A 27,536-nucleotide genomic window follows, 5' to 3' on the forward strand; every position below is an offset into this window, starting at 1 on the left:
GGTGGACATAACTGGGCACCACTCCTCGGTCTTAGCCCTGGGGTCCGCCAGGCCCCTGCAATGTATGCAGTACAGTACTGTGCATATATGTTTAGCTTTTCCCATGTTTGCTCCTGTTCAGCTATATAACATTCTTTTAAAGGCAAGTCCTTCTCTACAAACTAAGTTCCACTTATTCCTTTAGATATTATATACTGTATACAGTTATATGTCTGCACCCGCTTTCCACGTCTTGCTCATTCCTTCTTTCAGGTCACTGTGATCTGAAGTTGGGTTATCTTCTCTTTTACAGATGCTACTATGGATTGTCTAATTATTGGGATAAGAGTCAGATATATAAGCTGGACCTAAGCCACAGGTAAAAGAGCTTCTGAAAATCTAATTAACTGTGCATTTGGTGCTTTTTAAGGACTTGTGGTATCTTCTGTTCTGTCCTCTTGGAAAAGATGAAATCAGACTTGTAATAGGATTACTGAGAAATAGGAGGTTAGATGGACAGCTTGCTAATTTACAGGTAACTGTAGACTTTTCATTCAGGCCTTGGAGTGTTTGTAGGTGGCTGTGTGCTTGTTACCCACTGCTGAGCCTGGGGCTGCTTTTTCATCACCGTGACCCAGATCTAAATTTGAAATCCTTCATCAGATGGCTTTTTTATCAGTACTGATAATCTTTGCAGCAGGTAAGCCATAGCGCTAATTAAAAAAACCTTTTTTTTTAGAGTTGCATTATAGTTTTCCATATATTTTAAAACATATTGCTATTATTTTGATTTTTGGTTTTAGTTGTTTGACTTATAGATATAGACACAGAGTTTAAAAAAACACTTTGTCTGAAGATATTAATTAGGTGTTATTTGGCTGCTGTAGTCTTATTTCAAAATATTTCTGTGTGTTACTCACATGCAGAGACATTTATGGAAAGATACCAATGAGTAAATTGCATTTTTAATTATTTTCTAATATGATTTTTCACAACTGATGTAAGTAAATGATTATGTACTTTAAACATGTTTATTTAGTTGTCAAAATGCTTTTTGGACACCTCTATGTGCAACCAGCAATTGTAATAAAAATAATAATAATTAGTAGTAATAGCACTTTTTATTTTATATATATATATATATATATATATATATACCATGTATATATATATATATATATATATATACCATGTATGTATGTATGTATGTATATATATATATATATACACACACACACATACTGTGTGTGTGTGTGTGTGTGTGTGTGTGTATATATATATATATATATATATATATATATATATGTGTGACCTTATTTTTTTTATTGTATCCTTTTTTCTTTTATCTATTTCCATACCAGACCAGAATTACTGTATGTAAGTTAGGAAAGTGTCAGTGTGAGGAAAATACAGATAGTCTTGTACAGCTTGCATTAAGAAAGGATAACTTTGGGCAGCCTGGATTTATGCTGTACCATCTAACTGCAAGCTATTTGTCTTCCAGAGACCGTCCTAGCATGCCTTGCCAGTGAGAGCCTGCAGATAAAGAATTCAAGTTTGCATCATCTGACACAAAATCTCTTGATCAACTACAGTAGAGACGTCAGACCCGTGAAAAACTGGACTCACGCCACCACAGTGTACATAGATCTCTTTGTCCACGCGGTGTTAGATGTTGTAAGCTAAGATCTACTTATACATCTGTGTATTTTAATGTTTGTGAAGTCATTATTGTTTCCAGTCAGCTACCGTATTTATGTAATGGGCAGTCATAAAAAAAAAAGATTTTGAAATTGTAATTGATTTCAGTATATTTAACTATATCTAATCTGTAACGTTACTATGGATATACAGGTTGAGTATCCCATATCCAAATATTCCGAAATACGGAATATTCCGAAATATGGACTTTTTTGAGTGAGAGTGAGATAGTGAAACCTTTGCTTTCTGATGGCTCAATGTACACAAATTTTGTTTACTACACAAAGTTATTAAAAATATTGTATTAAATGACCTTCAGGCTGTGTGTATAAAGTGTATATGAAACATAAATGAATTGTGTGAATGTAAACACACTTTGTTTAATGCACAAAGTTATAACAAATATTGGCTAAAATGACCTTCAGGCTGTGTGTATAAGGTGTATATGTAACATAAATGCATTCTGTGCTTAGATTTAGGTCCCATCGCCATGATATCTCATTATGGTATGCAATTATTCCAAAATACGGAAAAATCCCATATCCAAAATACCTCTGGTCCCAAGCATTTTGGATAAGGGATACTCAACCTGTATCATAATTAATTTCTATCCTCAGTTTGTGTTATTGGTGTGTCAGTAAGCATACTGCATTTCCTTACACCTGCTCCAATTATCCACTTTCTGGTTTTTAATAATAATAATAATAATAATAATAATAATAATAATAATAATACCAATAAGTAGAAAGCAATATCTTAATAGGGAACTACATTAGAGCATTAGATGATCAGACTGTTCTAAAAATATTCTATTTGTTTATTTTGTTGCCAAAGAGCCACAATATATAAATGTCCCAGCGGCGTTTCTAGAGAGGAGGGGACCCGTGTTCAAACTCCGTGTGTGGGCCCCCTCCTCTCCTGTAGCCGCCACTGCTAGTGCGCTCAGTGCTGAGACTCTGGCACAGTGCCAGAGTCTACAGTGCATGCGCAGGACTCCCAAAAATGGCCGCCGCAACATTTTTCCGGAGTCCTGCACATGCGCTGTAGACTCTAGCGCTCAGTGCGCTAGCAGCGGCTACAGGAGAGGAGGGGGCCCACACACAGTCGCCAGTGGACGCCGGAAAGGTAAGTATGGAAGAAGTGTGTGCAGTGTGGGCACCCTCTGGACCCAGGGGCTCGTGTGCACCGCACACACTGCACCCATTATAGATACGCCAGTGAAATGTCCGTGTTCAGCATAACTTCTATTCACAACAAACATGACTAATTTGCCACTAATAGAGTGCCCATGGGTGTGCCCGCACACTGCGTATGTACCCGCAATCCATAGGATTGCATGGTACATACGTTCCTGCAAATGGGCCACAGCTTGCCGCAGCTAGTTGCAATCATGATGCAGCCGCTCGCAGGACCCGTCCACAGGTAAGGTGAAAGCGGCCACATCTGTATCTGTCACCTAAAATAGTACTAATGAGTAAATGGATATTTTATTTTCTGTGAGCAAATTGTTTTCTGTCCTAAGACCGATATCCTTTAGAGTTATTCTGGGTATACACCTTCCAATGGTGCGAGCTAGTAACGCAACAATGGGATGAAATGATACATCACATCTTCCATACACACTAAACAAGCCGCTGTATGACAGCGTGGGATCAGTAGAATTTACTGGCGGCCAGGATGCCGGACGTTAGTTCCCAACAATGGCATTCCATCTGCTAGTATGCCGGCAGCAGAGCGAGCGCAAAGAGTCCCCTTGTGGGCTCAGTGCACTCGCCACGCTGCGGGCTCGGTGGCTCGCTGCACTTGCCACAGGTTCTATTCCCACTGTTTTGGTGTCATTGTTAGCCGGGATTGCGGCTGTCGGCATTGTCGGGTGTCAGGATACTGATGTCAGTATCCTGACTGCTGGGAGCCTGACAGCCGACAAATTAACTGCATACTGACAGTGCAATGTACATGCTACATGTTACAACACTTTGTCTCCCTTGGAATTGTCCCATTGGATATGCAGCACATCAAATGGTGTGATTCAATGGAGGGAAAGTGCAGGAGGGTTGGGGATGCCGGGCACACACTAAGCAGTGGGTGAACAGATCTAACCAGTGCTGGATTCACCACATTCATTACTGGAAGGACAACTTCATTTGCAATCATCTCCAGCCCTTTCTTGTGAACCAGGATTCCTCCAACACCGGTTGCCGTTGCCACATGAGCCACTTTTTATTGGCGTACCATCTATTGGAACACAGAACTGGTAAAACATACCTAGCTGGCTAATATATACAAAGTACTTGAACCAAGTGTTTATTGACTGTTCTTGTGGTGTCCAGTTAGTGGTGTCATCAACTATCCAGACATAATGCACTGACTTCCACGACGAGTCTTCCATATTGAGACTGCGGTTCTATTTTAGCCATAGGTACTTATGAATTCATTTTAATTGTACAATTTTTATAGTGTAGTATTAAAATTTATATGTAAATCCATTTATGTGTCAAAAAGCGCTGTATATACTTCTCTTTACTCACGATTAGAGGGATTGACTACCCCTCATATATCATAGCTGCTAGGAGAAACAACAAATTAAAAGCACCTGGTTATATGTCTTGTATATATTTTTTCTTGCCTACACACTAAGCAGTGCAGCTTGTGTATATGGTTATGCATCCTTAAGGCAATAAGCAATGCAGGGCCCAGCCAATAAAGACCATTTGATTTTGGACTGGATCACCAACTCTGTAGTATATTAAGTGGAATATAAAAATAGTAATTGATACTAGCATTTTGGACTTGTCAATTGCTGTGTGTCTAGCTTTGTCTCATCTCGGACCCCATATACCTTCTCTCTCTCTCTCTCTCTCTCTCATTTCTGCCCCCCCCCACCCCATCTTTATTTTTCTCACCTTTATTCCCTCCACCTCCTGCCTCTCTCTTGCATTCCTGACCCCTTCCCTCATGTCTCTCATCTTTGTCCCGCACCTCTGCCCACATCTGTAACTCTCTCACATTTATATATCTCTGTCCTTGTCTTTTTCTCTGCCTCTCATCTCTTTTTTCTCACTCTCATCCTTCTCCAATTCAAGTTTCTCTCATCTCTGACACCCCCTTGTCTGTCTCTACCTGTCACCTCTATGTGCCTCTCCCCTATCTCAAATCTGTCCCATGTCTTTCATCTTTGATGCCCCCATTTTTATTTTTCTCACTTTTGCCCCCACTCCAATATCTCATCTGTGGACCCCTCTTATCTAACTCATCGTGGTGTGTGGGAGTGCTATTTGTGGGTGCTGACAGGAGGTTAAAAACCTCCATTCTACAGTCACTGATCCCTGATCTGTCCTCATTGCATGGGAGTGGGGGGTGGGGCCTGTCACTAGCAGTGGCCACTGAAAGCGGTGAGGGGGCAGGGCCTCCATTCTGCTCTACTGCGTAACTGTGGATACTGACATCTAAGGAGATTATGGACCAGATTTATCAAACCTTGGAAAGTGAGAAATTGCACAGTGATAAAGTACCTACCAATTGGCTGTTAACTGTCATATTACAGACTGTGTTTAAAAATGACAGTTAGGAGCTGATTGTTTGGTACTTTTTCACCGTGCAATTTATCACTCTCCAAGGCTTGATACATCTATGCCATATATATTAGCAATAAAGCCAAATGCGATACTAGGCTATGTTGAATTGTTGAAGATGTGCATTTGACCCCCTTTCATATCAATAAATCTCAAACATACTGTATGTGCAATGTGCAATTGTATATATGGGTGAACGGCTCCATAAAGATCCTGTTGTGTATAATTTACCATTCATATCATTTATTCCACGTACTTTTCTGCTGGATGTGCTATATACTAATGTTTGTTCTAGCGTGGTTTTCATTTAGATACCATTTAATTTAATAATATGATTACTGATATTATAAATGATAATGATTATTCAGCAAATATAAACGTTTGTATGCTAATGCTGATCTGAGACAAACTTGGCTGCAATATCTTTCTAGAGCTAATACCAAACCTACTAAGCAAGCTTCCACTCCCACCTATTTTAGTATTAAGAGCAGCATTTTGAACCCCCGAGTAGCATCATTCTCCTCAACATCCTGATTAATGACTCAGCAACTAATTAAAATTGCCGGAGAAGCCGGTGATTTGTTTAATGTGTCATCTGAAGGTGACGGTCTATTTTATCAAAGATAAACCAGGAACAACTATTCAGACAACAAGTAATCAATTAAAGTGCACACTAATCCCTGCAACAGATTTATGACAAAGGTATTGAATAAAGTCTGTTTATTTCACCAGAACGTTTATAATTAAAGAAAATTAACATAGTATCATACAGTAGTTATTTAGGTCAAACAGTGACCCCAATTTATCACAAATTCTTGTTGCAAATTACATTACATTTTTACAAGGTTTGTATCTGGTAACATAGAAATATCTAAATACATCTTTTTGTGGCTTTCGAAAAACAGTGCAAGGAAATAGTATCACCTTATTTACTGTTTGATTGTTTTTGTTTCCTTTAAATGTGCACTAGAGATGTATCCTTATACATTGTGTATCAAGTGACGCCAAATAGCCCCCCAGGTTCCGTGCCACTCGGCTGCACCAAGCGTCTTTTTAATCAAAATGTGCATCTAATCCGCATAACTAGTACAACTTGAAGTGACTGAACTAAAGTACATTGCTAGACGGCACTGACCGCTGGACCACTGTGGCATCTGTACATATGTGCGTGGGTCTGAACAGAGGCGGATTTCCCACCAAGAAACACAAGCCGGTGCTTAGGGCCCGACGGGTCCCCGGGGGCCCGCAGAAAGTCTGCCACTGAAATGTAGTCTGGTGCCGCCAGACAGTCAGTTCAGCACCTGATTTATGGGGACATAAGTAACTCTCGTCTCCAGCCTGTGCGTGCTGCTCTGTCTCACGTGCACTGTGATAATCTGCTGAGTGCTGCTTGTGACTTGCTACGTCACATGCAGAGAGAAGAGCTGAGGAGGAAGGGGGAAGCTGATGTGCGTATAGTGCTGCCATTGTAGGTAAGCGGCGCTGCACTGCGGCCTTGTCTTGCGGTTACTGCAGTGCTCACTCTGGCTCTGGTTACTGGGAAGGGGAGGGGGTAGGGGGAGCGGTGTTTGTGCAGGTGTGGGGTGGATCCAAAGTAGAGGCAGGGTTGTGTCATGGCAGCGGTGACTGGGTGGAGGACACTGGAAGGGGGTGATCATCACTTGCGTCCAATGTCATGTGACCTCCTCTGTACAGCACAGGGAGGTCACAAGGCCCATGCATTCAGGAAAGTAGGAGAAGGAAGATGAAGGTGTTTTGTATGTGGGCTACAGCAGGAAATGTATGTGAGATAAAGGTCCATGGAAGGTGAGTGTGTGTGTGAGGGCTGCTGGATAAGTTGTGTAGTCATCTCTGGTCACAGTCTCTGGCCACTCAGTGCTGGCTGGAGGGGTGCTTAGCTTAAGTACTAGGCTGAGACAGGCTGGTGGAGAATGACATGTCCCAGCATGCAGAAAGCAGGTTCCCTTCCACTCAATTGTATTTATGTTCTATTTCCAACAGTAGAACAGGATTTGAGGATTTGGGGGCTACCTGTGGTCCTGCTTATCTGTAGCACAGAGCTTTCTCTGTAATTATGCCATTCTCCGTATACTAGGGTGGTAACCTATAGTCTGGGGAGCTGCATAGTATGTATAGGGGATGATGTCATTGCATAGTGGTAGGGGAAGATGCTGTAAACACATTTTGCTTAGGGTATTTCAGCAATTTAGACCCCTTGATGGAAGCCTAGTGGTTGTCAGTTTATTCAAAGTCTTCATCTTATTTCCAAGACTTTTTTTTTGATCAATTGCTGCTTGTATGATTCCAATTGCTCTAAAATGTGCTTCTTACTTTATAATTATTCATATAAGACATGTAGATGCATTTGTGAATTTTTTCAGAGCGAGGGACTGCCTGCTATGTGTGCGTATGATATACCGGCAGATGGGATGCCAGTTGTCAGTATACCGACAGCAGCATCTCGCCTACCCATATACCGGCAGCGAGTGCGCTCGCCATGCTTCGGGTCCAGTGGCTTCGCTCACCACAGGTTCTGTTCCCACTCAGTTGGTGGCGTGGACCCACCAACCTTTTGGGAATTACAGGGGGGTGGGATTCCGCACACTGGTAAAATGTTGGAAGTTAGGATGCCGGCGTCAGTCTCCTGAACACCGGGATCCCAACCGCCGGCATTTTGAATGCATCCCCCAGTACAATCAGGCAGTGTTGGGGGGAGCACACACTGAGGAATGCATGAGCAAGAGGTCTAAATTCGCCTCTGAGTCTGAATCTGTATAAAATGACAACTAGTTTATAAAATGTACTTGTAGTACTATCAAGGAAAACTTAAACAACTTTAAAAGTACATAAAAAACTAAAATGTATAATTTATCTTGTCACCTGCGAGAACAGCAGCATCCTCTGTACTACTTACACACTGGGACAGGACTCAGGAGGACTCTGTGTGTGTCTCTGTCTAGACCCTCATTAGATAGCAGGTTACACAGGACCCAGACTCTCAGGTGGGGAGGAGGAGAGGCTGGGATCCCTCTGTCACTTACAGCTCTCTCCACCCTCCTATCTCTCCTCTGGTCGGTATCTCCTGTGTCTCTGCCTGCACAGCATGCTGTTCTGCTCACATTATGGGTGCCTGGTTCTGCTGTTGCATAAGAGGAAAAGCTAGTGATGTCAATGTTTTCTGGCTGGGGGCCCCCTGACAAAGGGGGGCCTGGGGTACAGTATGTCTTGCATCCCCCCCTTAAGCTGGCTATGGCTGGTACACTGAGCAGCTTTTTGCTGCATCTGTACATTTTTTTTTCACTTTAATAATGTTGCATAAAGGAGGAACATGCGGGAAGACCAATGAGAAGGTGCAATGTCTGTGATTGAGGCTTCTCTTTGGTCCTTTTGTGCTCCCCAAAATGATACATCTCCCCGGGGTTCATCCATGAGACTACGTAGTTCAAGTGGCGGGTTTTCCTGAGCTCATGGCTGGGGATAGAGCAGTAAGACTACTTCCTCCCTGGGTGGCACTGTAGCTTTAAATGTGTGGATTTTTTTTTCTGTTTGACTAGCATCAAAATTAGTAACTCTCAAGTCCATTACCCATTGCTATTAAGCTTAGTAATAATGAGCCAGTTAAGGCTTGTAAAGGGAACTATGGGGGATATGTAAAAGGGTCTGAGTTTGCAGAGGTCCGGGATTTTGACTGAGATTGCCTGTATTTTTAAAGTGACAATCATTTACAAGGCAAACCAACCTGGTTTTGCGTTGTAAATTATTGTGTCACGCTTGGCGTAAGTTGGGGTTCCGACAACCGAGTTTTGGCTGAAGTGAGGAGAGTAAACGAGGTGGCTGAATGTAATTCCTCCTCATGGGGTGGAAGCCAAACTAAGTGTTAACGTTGGCCGGAGGGCGTAAAGAAAAGGAGGACTTCTTAGGAAGGTAACTGTAGTTTAAATGAATAATCAGGCTGTACACGAATATTGGAGAAATAGAAGAAACTGGAAGAATTAGAGTCTATGGTTAAATGACTTGAAGAGTGAAGCTGAAGAACTCCGGTAAAGAAGAACTGAAGACTGTGTTTTATGATTAAAAGACAAGGCTGAAGTACTTGGACTTTGAAGAAATGAAGACGTGGTTTGTGATTGAAAGACAAGGCTGAAGAACTTGGACTTTGAAGAAATGAAGACTGTGGTTTGTGATTGAAAGACGAGGCTGAAGAACTTGGTCTTTGAAGAAATTAAGACTGTAGTTTGTGATTGAAAGACGATGCTGAAGAACTTGGACTTTGAAGAAATGAAGACTGTGGTTTGTGATTGAAAGACGAGGCTGAAGAACTTGGACTTTGAAGAAATTAAGACGTCTGCGGGAACCGCCGTTAGCACCTGGAGCTCCTCTACGACCTGGGACCCCGTGAGCGCTTCCACGAGTGGCAACGGACTTAGACAGCTGGACTGCAGCAGCATTTACGTAACCAGGACCAGGGAACCAGAAGTAACCTGGGAGCACAGAGCTGGAGAACTTTTCACAAGGAGGTAACTTGAAGCACTGGCACTCTCCCTCTGAGCCAGCCCCCTTTTGTAAGGGGAGAACACGCAGTATTGGCTGGACACAGATTGGGAACTTCATTGGTAATACTCTGGTCTCCAACATGGCTGCCCCCAGCACAGGAGACATACTTAGCTGTTAGCACACAGTTTTAGCCATCTTCTGTCTCTGACACACTATACTGTGTCACCACTAGAGGACCTTACTGCAGCGATCCCCGCCGCAGCGCCCGGCCCTCCAGACCCTCGGCCCCTGGCCCTTGGCAGCCGCACATCCGTCCTGGAGGACCCGCCGCCAGCAGCTCCCTGCCGCCGCATCCGCGCCAACCAGCGTGATGGTAACCCATGGGAGCACCCGCCGGAGGTAAGGCTCTGGAGCCTGACAGATTGCCACTTAACAAATATGGACAATCTCTGACAAAATCCTGGATTTCAGCAAACTTGGACCCCATGTATTTATAATAAATAAGAATGAAAAATAAAAATATAATTTAAGACAAATATGCAAGACAAATCATCCCAAAAAGTTCATCCTACTGCACTCCATGCAGATGCAAATGCAGCCTTTAATAAATCGTGAAATAATACTTATATAGTACTATATGCATTAATACTCTTACACTGTTATACTTAAGTTCCACAGTCTATTCAAATATGTCCTCTGAATTTGCACCATTCTTTTGTGTATAGCGTTCTTGAAGACGATATAAAAAAGTTATGTTGTAAGTGTAACAATTGTGTAATTTTAAAAATGTGTTCATTTTTTTAGTGAGAGAGCAATATAGTTATATATTTGACATTTATTTCTGTGCTAAGTAGAATACAATTCCTGCCTAGTGATGAGCAAACTTTCTGCATATAATATTTCTAATTAATTCAAGTCATTAACCCAGCTACTATAAATATATATTTTTATTCAATCATTTGCTCAATTTGAATTTTGTTTTATATTATGGAACCAATTAGGTCTGAGCCAGAAAATTTTATTTTTTTATATACAGTTTTGGTTGAGGCTGTAGTTGAACATAAATGGTGGATAACTGGAGAAGCAGGGTAGAACAGAAACCATGCATTCCTAGGTCAGCAGTTCTGACTTCCCTCTACAGCCCAGAGATGTGCGGGGAGGTAAATGGCTGAGGAGGGACAGGTTAATACCAGAGCCAGACACAATATATGAGCCCATTGGTTCATGTGGGCATTATACACAGGTGCAGCAGTATAAACTCCTGTAAATTTGGTGAATTTTGATCAGAGATGTGAGGAAAAGATTAGCAGGGGAGGCACTGCCTCACCTGTCAAAGACCTTTTACTCTAGAGATTTGACTATAACAATGAATAGAATAACACAAAGAAAATATTTTTAACATATTCTTTGTATTTTTGATATACTGTACTTTATACAATCAAAACTCTGGCGCAAAAGTTAGTATGACAGGAAAGGCTCACCGCACATCACTGCTACAGCCATGGAGAAAAGGATTTTGTGGCATGTATAAAAAAATTCTCTTTTTTTCACTCTGACAGTGGAATGTTCTAAAGCAGTCCTGAATAGGAGAGAATACTGCATAGGGAAGAATAGCTGTCTGAAGACACCAGCTTTATGTTTAGCTCCTTTGCCAATCATCCTTAGATGGTCAGACCAAAGGCAACCCTATGGACTCAGATACCTTTTTAAAGAACAATTGTACTTTATATACAGGATCATAGAAATTACTATAAAAGAGATAGTCAATTGGTTCCCCCGCACAATGATCCTACTGAAGAACCCTTTCCTAAAACGTCTATAGTCACTAGCTTTATTGGAGCAATGTCCTGGTCCTGAGACACAATGTTCACTTCTCTACCAGCTTGGCAGGGACTTAGGGGGAGATGTACTAAACAGTGATAAAAGTGGAGAAGTGAGCTAGTGGAGAAGTTGCCCATGGCAACCAATCAGCACTGACGTAACATTTATAATTTGCATACTATAAAAGTATACAGAGCAGCTGATTGGTTGCCATGGGCAACTTCTCCACTGGCTCACGTCTCCACTTTTACCACTGCTTAGTACATGTCCCCATGAGTCTGATGTCCTCTTACCTACAGCATGTACACAACTTAACAAGGTCCACAGAGACTAGAAGAATTGATCAGTCACAATCCTAGAACAGAACAAGAGGAGCTGTACCACCTAGCCTATACTGTCTCTAAGTAAGTGCCAAGGCTGATGGATGAGGTCCCCTTTTAAATCTGTCTGGTCCCTGGAGTTGTGTGGCTTCAGTAGCTTTTGGATTTCATGGCTGGATTGGGCACTGTATATTGGATGTTGGCCAAGTCGCCTAACCCCAAAGTCCTTGAGTTGCTGCAGGGACCCTGATATGAGTAGTTCTAGAAGGTCTAGCTAGACTTGTTTTGAGACCAAATAGGCACCCATTTGGCTAAGACATGATCTATAACATAGATATGTCATTGATTAATTAGCTCATTCCATATGTTAGCTCATTGTAATATTTAAATGAATACAGTACTGGCAAGTAACTGCTAGCTACGGGATGCAGTTAAAATGCCACTGGGATTTAACTATATCCAGCAGGATTTGGTATGATATACTGATGGACAGGATGCCGGCGGTCATAATACCAAAAGCAGTATCCTGACCATCAAAATCCCAACAGCCCCCCAGAAAGTACCCTAACCATCCTCTGCCCCCTACCCCAACCCTCCCTTGTGGGTGCCTAAATCTAACCCTCCCCAGTGGTGCCTAACCCTAACCTTCCCTTTCCCGCTGCCTAAACCTAACCCTCCCCACTTGGTGCATAACCATAACTTCCCCTTGTAAGTACCTAACCCCCCTTCCCCTCCCTGGTACCTAACCATCCTTTTCTTATCCCTGCACCCTAACACCCCTACTAGTGCCTAAACCTTACCTCCCACCCCCGCAGCAAGACACAAGCGCATCCTGCTAACAGAATGTTCGGGATCCCAGGTGTTGGTATTCTGATGCCCGGATCCCGAGCCCCGTCAGGATCATGAATCCCTAGTTACAATGTCCACCTTGTACATCTTTGAAAAAAGAATGTGGGGACAAACAAGATTCAGTCCTGTAGACCTGGTCTTCTGAATTTATGTGTGCGGTTATCTGACATTGCAGAATAGGCCTTCTGAATTGCCTTGTGAGTCCAGCAGGAGATAGACCCTCTTGTGCCTATCAGGAAGAGATTGTCTGATCAACTAAGCTGTATCCTGGACAAGCAAATCTGTAGGTAGTACCACACCCACCTTTTTAGGGGTTTGATATTTAGGGTACAAAGATAGCACTTGGGCAGTGCAGATACCTTAGGGAGGATTTAATTCCAGGTAATGGGTGCAAATCACTGTTACCAAAGCATTTAAATGCGGCAATGGAACCTCTTCTTTCACCATTCACCTGGCCAGCCAAATGCCCATTTTGCACAAAAGTGCTAGCTACCCTATGGGGCAGCGAATACTTTTGTGTGAGATCCCACTGCTTTAAAGTGTGATGGCTGCTGTGCAGATTCGCCAGCAATTGAATTCCCACCCTTGGGTCCACATTTTTTTGTAAAGTAGATACAAATGTATTCCTCTGTGTAGCAAAAACATAAAATTGTAGACTAATATGAGAATGTTTTTTGAGTGACTTGAGTGTTCAGAGGTAGTGTTGGTGGAATCAAAATTTAAGGGGGATTATTTACGAAGCACCAGATTGTAAAATCTGACACTTATGAATGCGTTTTTTCCCAATATTTAAAAGGGCAATGCTTTTATTAGCAAGACATGGCAAGTAAAAACATCACCCTTTTAAGTATTGAGCATAAAGAAAATAAGAAGTTTTGGGTCTAACAACCGGACCTTTGGAAATAAGACCCCAAATGTTTGCCAATTAAACAAAACTGCAATTAATATTAAATTAGGCATAAATTGGAAGTGTTAAAACAGTTGAAGACTAGACGTTTCATTATCTTGCACAGTAAACAAAAAAAAAAAAAAACCCTGCCGTATTTGGTGTAAGTTTGCATTTAAACTCTCCTCTACATGGCAACACAACCTCTTCTCTAACATAGCAACAAAACCTCTCCTCTAACACAGCAACACAACCTCTCCTCTAACATAGCAGTGCAACCACCAAAAACATCTGAACAAATGTATTCTTAAGAAATATGCAATATAATGCAGACAATTAGACATGGGATAATTACTATTTAATTGCACAGTATTTATTATTTAGGGAGTTGCATAGTTTGAACATTGACTAATGCAGACTAATCCAGTTTTCGGTTTTCTACTGTATAGAAGTATAAAAAGCATAGATAGATATGAGAGGTTAGGCCAGTGTCCGACTTTGTCGGGCTATGGCTGCATTATGTGGCCTGGAACACTTTATAAACTGAAACACAATTTGGTACAAGCTTCCGTTAGATTGAAGCTTTGGGATTCTGGGAATCCCCATGGTCAAAATGTATTGTACTGTATAATAGGGAATGATTGGTGAGAGAAGAAATTGGGGTCAGTAGACACACCATTTAGAATGAGTCCGTTTGCTAAGTTTCCTCTTGAGAGACAAAATGAACAAAAGACTAAAGTATTAAATAGATCCACAGCTCTGACTACAGTTGCTTCTCTCATCTTTAGAGTTGGATTGTCTGCGCTAATAAATGAGGGGTCTCCATTAAACCTTAACCCTATTTCAAATGGATTTCTTGTAGGGAATGTTTATTGTTTAGTCATAGTGTCAGTAAGGAAACTTTATCGAACAGTTTTTCTGACACACTAATTGCTACAGAGTCACTAACCCTAGTTTCTATGTTATATGCAATACAAAAGAATGGAGGTATAATAGTATTTTTGTTGTATGATGGTGCTGGTTGTTAATTGCCCTCTCTTTCCATTAATCCTATTACCACTTTTCAGAGATCTTCTGTTATTTTTTCTGGGTGATCATTATCACACAGTTGGGGGTATAGTGGTATCTGTTTGATATATATTGGGGGGTAGAGTATGACAATACTGAGAAAATAACCAGGTCTATAAAAGACTAACATATGACAGAGCAGGTAAAGAGGTTGCAGATATAGCACAATCAGTCAGCACCATAACAGGACAGTGGGAAGTCCACCCTGTGCTGACACAGCCTCCTAAAACCGTGACTTCATGATGTTATGCTTAGACGTCGGGGCTGCCGCTTCTGGGAAGTAGAGTTCTGGCAGGAGTGTCCTAAAGTAGGGATGGCCATCGTGGTTTATTCATTGATGGTCATCATCGATAGTATTATTGATGGATAACCTTGATGGTGTAAAACCATCTGTAAGCGAACCAACGATGGATTTACCCATCGATGGTAACCCCTGCATTACTGTACTATGAAATGCAGGCCAATCAGAGCACAGGGGTGTGGCTTCATGGGTGTCAGTGGTTGGGGCTAAGCTCCATGCCCTGATACTTTGACGGGAAAAAAAATTGGTAGCATTGAACCATCGATGGCAGGAAACCATCTGGTTCTTCCCCATCAATGGTAAAAGTATTCGACATTGGTCATACACCATCGATGGCCTTCCCTATCCCAAGGATTCTCAGGTCAGCTGCACAGGCTGCAGGGTGCCTGTCCATAGCATCCCTTGGGCACTCTGAACGACTCTACATGCAGTCACCATGACATCATGCAAGTCACTTACAGGAGCTTTGGGGCAGTGACGGTGCTGCCCCAGAGCCCTATGCTCTGTGTGATGGCACCATTCACATACCCCAAGTTACAGCCCTGCAGTCAGTATACTTATAGCCTGCATAGAAGAAACATTCATATCAAACTGTGTGTGTGTGTGTGTGTGTGTGTGTGTGTGTGTGTGTGTGTGTGTGTGTGTGTGTGTATGTATGTATGTGCATATATATATATATATATATATATATATATAGTTATCTACTCCAAAAATGCAGGCACATGTATCAAACGTTTTCGTAGCCTCAGCTCCGTCCTCAGGACAATACAGATTCTACAGCAAGAAAGCAGACATACTCACCCATATAAATACCCCAAAACGAATCTGCTTCCCGCTCACCACCGCACTACAGAGTCCCACCTGCAGACTGTCGATAAGTATATATATAGTTATGCATAGAAATACAGTGTGTAGTCCATTTACTTGATGTGCTATGTATTATGTGTTCCAGGATGGACAGAATCAGAAGCTGACCACCAGTATTTGGTATCGACAGGTATGTGCTATGTATTGTTACAGACTTCTGCTGAACACCTATTTCTATATATACTGAAGATAAAGGATATTAATATAAAAAAGTTAAAAGTCATATTATGTGCTGTACAATTAACAGTATATATTTTCTTAATTCTAGATGTGGAATGATGAATATCTGGCCTGGAATTCAAGTCAGTTTGATGGAATTGGAGAAATCTCCCTCCCGCTCAATGCCATTTGGGTACCAGACATTGTCATTAATGAATTGTGCGTACGATTTAATGTCGTAGTGAACAAGCTACTGTATATAGTTATACCCAGTGTGTCAGAATAGCGGAGATAGAGGAATGGAGGATGGTGGTGTGGGAAAAGTAGTTTAGGGGTAAAAAATATCTGAGCTTGGATGACGCTTTTTTTTTATTTCTGCTATATGAACCGTCATTGACAGTTAGGAGTTGATTGTTTGGTACTTTATCACTCTCCATGGCTTGATAAATCTGGGCATAAATGCGTAATTCCTCAGTTATACAGAGTTGCATGCATCTCTGTGGGGAGGCTGCTCCTATCTGTTTGGTTTTCTAGGTGTCATCGTTATCACTACACGCTTGCATAAGCTCTATTCCTTGTGCAAAGATTTGTCTGACAGGTGTATTTATGCTTGCACACAGCTCTGCGTCTCCTGCAATTGCGTGGACACACCCTCACTGATTAATGCCCACAGGAAAACATCCCATTACAGCCTGGTTGCGCCGATTCAGTAGCAGGTGGTAGTCTGATTGACATGAGTATGACTGCTTTGCCCATAGTTGCATGCAATACGGTTCTGGAACATGTACAATCAGTGTGGACTGGGGCGTGAAAGGCCCACCGGGGGAATGGAGTGGTTAGGGCCAGTGGTGACTCCAGAAGTGGGGCTGCAGTGCACTCCAAATTTCAAATAGCGGAGTTGTACACCAACTGCCTGTGAGTCCCGGATGATGATGTTTGGCAGCATTTGTAGTGACAGCAGGTATGGCTCCCCTGTTTGAAATTTGAACTGCACTGCAGTCCCACCTCTGAAGCCACCACTAGTAAGAACCAATAATTAGGGGTGTGGCTAGTCTCCACTGGGGGTGTGGCCAGCCACCACAGAGGCATTGCTTACCATTGGCATGGTCTTGGTCCCTTGATAAATATATTGTACAGTGTCGGTTTTAGGGGTAGCAGGGCAGCTGCCCAGGGTGCTGCGGCCTGAGAGTCACCCCGCCAGTGCCATCTATGCCCGCCCACTTCCACTCAAAAAAGGTCCCAGGGCTGTGCAGTTTAAAGTTGGCACCAGCCGCCAGTCAATCCCGGCTCGTGGTCCGTCTGACAATCAAAAGAAGGGGACAGCTTTTTTAAACTCTGCCATGAGCCAATCACGTCTCACGGACCACCAGCCAATAAGAAGTCATCCCAGACACAACCTTTTAGGAGGTGGAATTCTTGCAGCTGCTGGAGACCTGGTGCAAAGATACACAATGAAAATAATGTCTATCACCAGCACAAGCTAGGTGCTTCTGGCTATGCATTCACCACTCCAGCTGATATTACTTAAATCAGAAGCCTTGAAGCTTTATAACATGAAGTTGCAGAATACATTTTGCATCACTTGGCATCTCCATTCGAAAGGTTTAAAGATAAAACAAAAGATGTTTGTAGGAATTCAGCAGAATTTCCTATTTTTTTTGCATTTGTATTTAATTACATATAACATGGAACATGCAAATTTTACGTTTATTAACAACACTGTCAAGACAATACTATCTCTCATGTATTTGAATCTTTATTATATTACTGCATTGTGTTGTGTACACATAGGTTAAAGGGGACGTAGTTACAGTATGTGATCGAAGTTTGGGAGACTGCCGGTCACTATACTGATGCCAGGGTCCTGAGCGATTGAAAGCCTGACAGTCGGCATGCCGACTAACAGGGACTATTCCCACTCGTGGGTGTCCACGACACCCATAGAGCGGGAATAAAACCTGTGGCAAGTGCTCGCCCCTCCTGCCGGCAATTGAAACCTTGGGACCCTGGCTTTGGCAAGCTGACCGGTGGGATCCCAAACACCGGTCACCCATACCCAACACGGTTAAAGTGACTTCAACATTCACCACTAACACCATTGAGCCTTTATGCTATCTGTAGTCTTTCCCTGTGTCATGTCTACAATATCACACAACCTAAATTAAGCGAGGTATACACTATCCAATTTTTGGGCGTTATTGATAAGGTATGATGCACTTGATAATGCTGATTTATCCTTAGGAATGAAAGCTATACCTTAAACACACCTTAAATACACTTTACCATGGAGCCGCTGCGGCCGCTGTACTTAATACACACTCTACATACTTAGTACGCTATAAGCGTACAAAGTCCCGTGCTGTGTACGGACTTAGCGTACAAACGCCGCGCTGACGGTGCAAAGTACACACAGCGCGTACACACCCAATGAATACACTTTAAACCTTATACAGCAATGTGATGCGTTACTAATACACTTTAAACCTTATACAGCAATGCAATGCGATAGCAATTCACCTTTAAACCTTAGCAGGGAAAGGAAGACACAACTCCGGTTTGTAATTTACCGCTGGGTTCCGACACCACAGCGTATTATTGCTGAAAGGGGGTTACAATACAAACAATACAATACAATATAACAGAGTAAATGGCTACAGTCAATGTTACATACGTGAGTGGATTCGCCACGCCACCCAGTCTGGTCCTCCGTCATCTGATAGATAACGTTGTGAGTCTTGTGTCTGACCAGGCCTGCCGCAGGCTCTCTTTATACACTTCATCCAAAACATAACACAATGGATACTGTAATCTCTTTGTCCATTGGACACAGGGATGGTCATTTACAGTACAGGAGAGGTCATAGGTCGGTCTGAATAGGTGGGCGATGTCTGTTCCAACTGCTCTTGTGGGTGGTCTCCTCTGGATTCCCGCGCATACATAATGTACAGTAAATACAGTTTATATCTATATTCTGCTCCTGCACATAACTATCCGCAGGAACATGCAATCTTTCTCAAACCAACATCAGAATGTTACCCTTAAAATACCCTACAGCTGGATACCAAACATCACCTTGTAACCTTATTCTGTCCCCTCCTATCCTGTAAAGGTGAATCCCTTTGTTCTGTTACCATTTAAACTGCTGTTACTTTCTGGTGTGGTGCAGGGAGACTATGGCCCTCATTCCGAGTTGTTCGCTCGGAGATTTTCATCGCATCGCAGTGAGAATTCTCTTAGTGCGCATGCGCAATGTTCGCACTGCGACTGCGCCAAGTAACTTTACTATGATGAAAGTAAGTTTACTCACGGCATTTTCATCGCTCCGACGTTCGCATTGTGATTGACAGGAAATGGGTGTTACTGGGCGGATGCACGGCGTTTTAGGGGCGTGTGGCTGGAAACGCTACCGTTTCCGGAAAAAACGCAGGAGTGGCCGGAGAAACGGTGGGAGTGCCTGGGCGAACGCTGGGTGTGTTTATGACGTCAGCCAGGAACGAAAAGCACTGAACTGATCGCACAGGCAGAGTAAGTCTGAAGCTACTCAGAAACTGCTAACTCGTTTGTAATCGCAATATTGCGCGTATGTCGGTCGCAATTTTAAGAAGCTAAGATTCACTCCCAGTAGGCGGCGGCTTAGCGTGTGTAACTCTGCTACATTCGCCTTGCGAGCGAACAACTCGGAATGAGGGCCAATGTGTACATTGTGCACTATTTGGATTAAATATGTAATGTGTTTTGATAGCCTTCCATGCGCTCACAAACTCTACCGTAAATACCTACCGTAAATGCGCAGGACCGCGGGAGCGACCATACGCAAATTGCGAATATGCGCACGCACAGCAGAGCAAGTACGCGCATGGAGGCCATCTGTGTGTAGTTTGTACATGATGTGTGTACTGCAATATTTTTTGACTTTGACACACTCATCCCATCTTCCTGATCCCATTAAAAAATGAATGGAAAGTACATGATGAGCAAGAAATTGCTCGGTGTGTATGGGTGTCCATCGATCCGATATCTACTCTGTTGGATAGGAGTGATTACCAGATGGGTGGTATATGTCAGGTAGTGTGTACCTAACTTTAAAGTGTTACAAGTACTTTTAAGCTGAAGGCATCTTGAGATGCTTCCAACACAACATGTATAAGCATGCCTCTTGCCTACGTATTTTGAGTGCATGTGTGTCCACTTCTAAGTGAGCCATATACTATAATTGTAAATATAGGACATAAACTAATGACCAGAAAATAATTCTCTGCTGAACTTAGTAATAGACTTTCTACACACTAGCTACATTATTGGGTACATCGATCTAATATGCCATTTTTATTCAAAATGTCCCCTTCCTTAACTAGCAGAATGGTGGTAACAGTAGAGCTTACAGTAAATACATTTCACAATGCAATAAACAATAATACTGCTCATTATAATCCTACACCCAGGTAAACTATTCACTTATTGGCCCTCTACCACATATTTTGTATTTATGTTGATTTAAACTTATAAAGTGTCTAGGAATAACAGGCAATTTATTCTCATAGTGTGGAAGATGGAAAGTCACCTGATTTGCCATATGTCTATGTCAGCTCTTCTGGAACCATCAGGAACTACAAGCCCATGCAGGTGGTGTCAGCTTGCAGTCTGGAAACCTATGCCTTCCCATTTGATATACAGAACTGTAGCCTGACCTTCAGCAGCTGTTTGCATACAGGTAAAGGAGCCTATCCTCCTCATGTTTCCACAATGTACAGAAATGTCTATATAAAGTGACCCTATACCTCACAGAGCCACAAATGCTTCCCACATAAGCAGCCAGGAGCAATGTAATGTCTAGCACTGTCCTCCTACATCTAGGTGCTCATATACCAACTTAATACCTATATTACACAACTTGGAGATTTAATAGGCCCATTTGCTGAGCGTACACCCATTTCCCAGTATAAAATATGCAGATTTGTAGTGTGCATGCCTACAAATGATACTGTACACCTGCCTCTTTATGCAGATTTGGTATTTGCTCACTATGAACATCATTGATGTATCTGTAATGGGTGCAGGATGTGTGGTACACACGGTCTCCTGGGTCCATACACCCTACACCCATGTATAATCCTTACCTCTCTGGAGTCCTGCGTCAGTGCTGTAGATCAGAAAAAAACAATAGGAAAATGGTGTGGTGTCCCTTCTCCCAGATATTTGCACCATGTTCCTGGAGACCAGCGCATGCACAGTAGACTCTGGCAAAATACCATAGTGGGCTCGCACAAACTATGACTCTCCTCTCTTAATCCCGATGAGCATGTTTGCATATTTGCAAACTGAGGCAAACAGCCTAGATATACAGATGTCCCTGCCAGTAGCTGTATCACTTGCCAGTCCCTTTGTGCTGGTTTTAAATATTGAAGATGATGACAATCTATTGACTGTGACTCTGACCATTGATTGCCTTTAATATATACATTTGTGGTCATATTTTATAGTATTGCAACTTTAAGATTTATGCAAGAAAGATTATGGCCAAATGTAAAAGCCCGCAAGTTTCGGGAGCAGGTGCAGTTCTGGTGATATAGGGGGTCATTCGGAGTTGATCACTCGCTAGCAGTTTTTAGCAGCCATGCAAACGCATAGTCACTGCCCACGGGGAGTGTATTTTTTGCTTTGCAGGAGTGCGAACGCCTGTGCATCAGAGCTCCTGCAAACACATTTTGTGCAAAACAAGACCAACCCTGTAGTTACTTACTTATCCTGTGCAATGATTGCTGCGACGAGTGACACGGTAATGATGTCAGATACCCGCCCAGCAAACGCCCGGCCACGCCTTGCGTTCGGCTGTGCGATTGGAATCATCGCTAGAATCAGTGCAAAACCACAAAGGACTTCGTACCTGTATGGTGTGCGTGCGCATTGCGGTGCATACGCATGCGCTGATTAGCCATTTTTTCACTGATCGCTACGCAGCGAACAATGGTAGCTAGCGATCAACTCGGAATGACCCCCATAGTCACTAGATATAAAATGTCCATGAGTTTGAAGGTAAAACCAATGTACAATATGCACTATATATCAGCACTGCAACTGTGCTCTAATAAAGGAATCATTTCTGCTATTAACCATTTTTATCTCATTTATAAAATAAACACATATGACTGCAAAATATAACTCCAAGAGTATGACAGCATGACAGATCCACTGGAGGCAAAATATATCTTAAAACCGATCTCTTTTTAATGCAGGTAGCCAAGTAGAACTGCATATGTTAGTTAGGTGTACAGTATGTAGAGCGTTAGTACAATACTGAATGGTGAATCACCAGTGTTCTAACAACAGCAAAGTATACTGCATGGATAAATGTCACTCTGTTATCTTATACATTTGGGAACCTCCATAAACAGTAGTACATGGTTTATTTCAGTGAATGATGTCAACCTGTCTATCTGGAGGAGTGTAGAAGAAATCAGTAATGATAAAAGCATATTTCTTAATGATGGCGAGTGGGAGCTTCTGTCTGTACCTTCCAACTACGAGATCCTACAGACCCACGGTGGAAGCTTTGCCCAGGTCCAGTTTAATGTATGTGCAATCTGTATCATTGTTTACGGTAAACAGTACATACAGTATGTACAGTATATGTGTGTGTATAAGCTGTGTATATACTGTGTATATATTATAATATATATTATATATATTATAATATATATTATACCCTGTATCTTTCCCTCCATATCTATCTATCTATCTATCTATCTATCTATCTATCTATCTATCTATCTATCTATCTATCTATCTATCTATCTATCTATCTATCTATCTATCTATCTATCTATCTTATGGATAGCAGAACCCCCCCCCCCCTTCCTCCACTCTTTATACCCCTTAGTACATGTATACAAGCAGAGGATTTTGGCAGCACTCAGAGACACTTGATGCACAGTTAGAATTGGGGTTTCAACAATTTGAAAACTTTTATATATACCCCTTTCATACCGCACAAATAACCCAGTATCGACCCGGTATTTTGCCATGTCAACACGGGTCGCTGTGTGGTGTGAAAGGTTCACTCCAGATATCCCAGGTCACCTGACCCAATAATTCAACCTGGGTTATAAGAACGGTTGTTCCCGGGTTATTACCGGGTTAAGCGCAGTGTGAACGGGTTACCCAGGTCGATGCAACTCGGTACCCGTTCACTGCATAGAGAGAGGCAGCACCGAGATGATGTCATCTTCCAGCACCACCTCCGCACCTGACCCGATGCCGGCTCCGTCCCGGGTCAGCATGGAGGTGTGTAGGGTCTAACCTGGGAAGGCATTGCAATGTGAAAGCGGTATAAGTGAGCATATTGCAGCGTTAGGCAGTGATACTAGTGATGCACTCAAAAGCCTATAAGCCTGGATACCCAGGGGTTAAAGTGTGTGTGTGTGTGTGTGTGTGTGTGTGTGGGGGGGACGACGAGGTGGAACTGAGTTCCACCACTTGCAATGGTAGGGGGACACTGCCCTGTCACCTACGTCAATAGATGGTACAGGTGGCGCTAGTGTTACTGATGAGCTGCAGTGACCTCCCTCTTCCTCAGGTCCTGGTGGCTCCATTGTCCTCCTCCATTTACAGCCCACCCTCCTGGTACTCACACATGCTGTGTCTGTTGGACAGCATTCATCCCCTCCTCATGTCCCATCGGCTTACTTATCTGGCACACCATATGTGATGTCATGCTGTCACCACAGCTGAAGTGAAGAAGAGCCATAAAGAGGAGCAGGCACTGTGTATCCTGAAGACAAGATGAGAGAAGGCTGAAGGGACAAGAGATGGGGAAGCTGCTGGATGGATACAGGGCATGGAGCTGCTGGAGGGACACAGGTGGTGAGCTGCTGGAGTGACAGAAACAGATATATGTATAAAGGGCACTACTGTGGGCATTATGTGAATAAGTGGCACTATTGTGTTTATAAAGTATGGGAAGTAGTATCAGTCACATAGTTACTGAAATGCTATGCCTTCCCTCTAGGACACAGGTTCTCAAACTCAGTCCTAAGGACCTCACACACTTCACATTTTCCAGGTCTCCTCACAGAATTGCGAGTGAAATAATCAGCTCCACCAATGGATCTTTATAAATGTTTCAGTGAGTAATGAATATACCTATGTACCTTCTAGGTGATCTGGAAAACGTGAACTGTGTGGGGTCCTGAGGGCCGAGTTTGAGAACCACTGCTCTAGGCGATCCCTGAAGTGCAGTTTCAAGTGTTATGTTGGTTGTGTGGTAGTGTGATTCATGTCATTACGCCCCCTCCTCAGTGTATAATGTCAACGCGGCGATTCACTTTGAAGTATGTCATCAAGCAGGAAGGAGGTTTGTCTCCTCTCCTAGGAGTTCGGTGAAGTTGACGACATCTGGGAGTCCCCCAGACAATCTAGGAAAATAGTCACGTATGTGCAGTTGTGGGGCAGGGAACCGTATGTATTAGATCTTGGCGCCACAATCGTTGCACATAATGGGGCTGATTCCGAGTTGCACACAGAAGTGTCTATTGGCAGTCGCTTGTCTGTGAGTTTATTCATGTGTCGCTACAAACTCCTTTCCTTGTGTACATCCATACTGCCACATGTGCAAGGAGTGAGACACCCACATTATGCATCAGTGCACACTGTAAATTGGTATGTCCTTATACACCACCATTGGTCACACCAAAGGAACTTGCACCAGCTGTATGACAGATGCAGTGCCTCCATCTGACCACGGCCTCCTATGCCTGCAGCTCTGCATCAGTGAATGCAGCCATTGGTATTGACAGTCCTGTGACAGTCCCATAATACCCCCACTGAACTGCCCATTTGTGCATACATTTCTTGGTGCCTCCCCATTACCACATAGGACACCCATTGCTTTCATATACACTTCTTATACTATCTGTCCCAATCACAGCAGCAGTTCTGTGTGTACACTCTACAAAGCATGCACCACAGGGGATTTAAAATATTTTTGTACATGTACAGTTGCAAAAAATAGCTCAGCTGTAACAACAAGGATGTACCATGTCTGATCCTCAGTTTTTGATCTGCTGCTTGTTGTGATGTGGTTTTACTTTACTCAGAAAAATACGATACTCTGTTTCCTTACTAACATTGCTACTTTTTTTGCCTTAATAATACTGTGTCATTATCTTCCATATGTCATTATTGCACATGTGATATGCCATGTTGCCTCATCAATATTGTGTTATCATTGTGTTACATATTCTGACTGCATGTGTGGTATGCAGCTTTGTTGCCTCCTTAATATTGTGGATTAATTGTTTGCGGGTGTGTAACACGTTTCCGGTGCCTGGGATCCTGGCGGTCAGCATACTGACGCCGGGATACCAGCCGCAGAATGCTGGCGGGAGGAGTGAGTGCAGCAAGCCCCTTTCCGGCTAGCTGCGCACGCCGCGCTGTGGGGTCGGTGGCGAGCTGTGCTCGCCACAGGTTCTACTCCCAATTTATGGGTGCCGTGGATACCCACGAGTAGGAGTAGTCCCTGTTGGTCAGCATGCCAACAGTTGGAATAGTGAGGGGGTGAGATGTAGGGGGAGGTGTTGTGACTGGCGGTCTCCTGACCACCGGTCACCTAACTGCATCCCATTGTTTGCATATGTGGGAAAACTACTCTCTTCAACAGCAATAAAGTTATTGCTATTCTTTCAGAGAATTTACAGATCAAATGCTACTGTGTACATACTCTCCAACATGGCCCCTGCCATCAGGTACAGAATGTTCGCTCCTGCACTCATTTATGATTGTCACATGCACTGAAACACCTTTCTTATCAATTAACTAGTTCAACACAGGTGACGGCAACCATAAATGAAGAGGGAAGTCCAGGAGCATGGCATTTTGTACCTGATGGGAAGGGTCATGTTGGAGGGTCTGCCGTTTAGTGACCTCTTGTAAATCTGTTACTATAGTATGTTGTTTTAGTTAACATTGTGTCTATGGACTGATTCTGAGTTGGAAATAAGATAAAGTACCCTTGTACTTTGGTAAAACCATGTTGCACTGCAGATGTAATATGTGCAGAGAAAGTAATAAGCCCTACACACTGGCCGATTACACTGAAAGATATGAACGATCTCATTCATTAATGAACAAAATATCGTTCATATCTTTCACTGTGTAGGCACCAACGATGAGCGATGCGAGGCCCTGCGCTCGTTCATCATTGGTGTCGGCTTGTTTATGTATGCAAGCCAATATGGACAATCTCGTCTATATTAGCATGCAGGCCTATGGGGCCGGGTGACAGGCTGTTACCCCTCCACCCGTTGCCGGGTCGTCCGTCGGCCGTATCGGCCATCTGGTATCTCAGCCAATGTGTAGGGCCCATTAGATTTGGGATGGGCATGGCCAAACTCAAATCTAAATTACAGTGTAAAAATGAAAATGTGTAGGCCTTGTGGCTGATAATTTAATTACCATGTACCAAACAAAAGTTACAATATTTACTAAAATTGGAAAAACGTATTTTTTTGCTATTTTACAATGATTATGTAGTAATAACTTGTTTTACTAGTTTTTATGGATATTTATGGCAACTTTAGTTCTATATTCTACAACATACAGTATGCAGAATGTACAGCATATGTAGAATGAAGTAATACACAACATAATATTATAAGGGGAAGTCTGTTCTTCATTCGGTGAGATTATCAGCAGAGTATTAAATATATTTTCCGTTGTGCAAAATACAATCCCTCCTGCACTAGGGGAAATACCTCACCAATTTCTTGCTTTGATTGTGGTCTCACTACCAAGCTCCATCTAGTACATGTTAAACCAATCCTATTTAGACTTTGAATACACAAAGATACTTTAACCCTATATGATATATTTGCCAATTTATATGTTTTATTTTGGCCGGTTTTGCTGATCGAATACCCAATTTATAGTATTTTAACCCTTTTTTTTAAATAAAGTTTAAAGTTGAATGTATTCAGACTTAATTACATTTGAACATGTATTTAAACATGCACCTAAAAATAGTCTACTTTCTTCTCCTCAAGACTTACTGTAGCATTGTTACTACAGACTCTGGGGAGCACCACCAGCCACAATATAGCTTGGATTTTCTTTCATAGTTAACACAAATACTCCTTCAAATTGCTAATCTTTTTAATTGTTTTATTTGATTATTACACCAGTGTGATATCCCCCCCACTTCTGTTTCTTTAGTGCAGGGTTTCTCAAGCTCAGTCATCATTACCCCAAACAATTCATCTTTGTGGATGGAGGGTTAGGCTTGCGAGGGAAGATTAGTGTGAGGCTGCTGGGGGGTAGGGGCAGGAACTAGAGGAAGGGTTAAGGTTAGGTATAACCTAAAAATACCTAAATGTTGGAGGACTGCAGCTCTTACCCAGAAGTGACGGTCACATGACTGCCGGTACCTGGTAGAGGCCATTGGAGCCACCAGAAGAAAGTAAGTCACAGCTGGATGACTAAGATGAAATTTCAGCATTCTTACATGGTGACATTTCATCACTGCCTAC

At 42.6% G+C, this 27,536-nt stretch overlaps 1 protein-coding gene across 1 annotated transcript in view; it reads left to right on the forward strand.

The window, feature by feature from the left end:
- Positions 1-549: 549 nt before the first annotated feature.
- HTR3B (5-hydroxytryptamine receptor 3B) overlaps positions 550-27,536 on the forward strand; it is a 76,667-nt gene continuing 49,680 nt past the window's right edge. The window contains exons 1-6 of the mRNA XM_063941889.1: positions 550-679; positions 1,484-1,656; positions 15,944-15,988; positions 16,127-16,236; positions 20,559-20,728; positions 22,430-22,587. Coding sequence (XP_063797959.1) covers positions 643-679; positions 1,484-1,656; positions 15,944-15,988; positions 16,127-16,236; positions 20,559-20,728; positions 22,430-22,587 — 693 coding nt within the window. The 5' untranslated portion in view covers positions 550-642. The remainder of the gene's footprint in view (positions 680-1,483; positions 1,657-15,943; positions 15,989-16,126; positions 16,237-20,558; positions 20,729-22,429; positions 22,588-27,536) is intronic.

This window comes from Pseudophryne corroboree, chromosome 10 (assembly GCF_028390025.1).
Source record: "Pseudophryne corroboree isolate aPseCor3 chromosome 10, aPseCor3.hap2, whole genome shotgun sequence".
Classification (NCBI taxonomy): Eukaryota; Metazoa; Chordata; class Amphibia; order Anura; family Myobatrachidae; genus Pseudophryne; species Pseudophryne corroboree.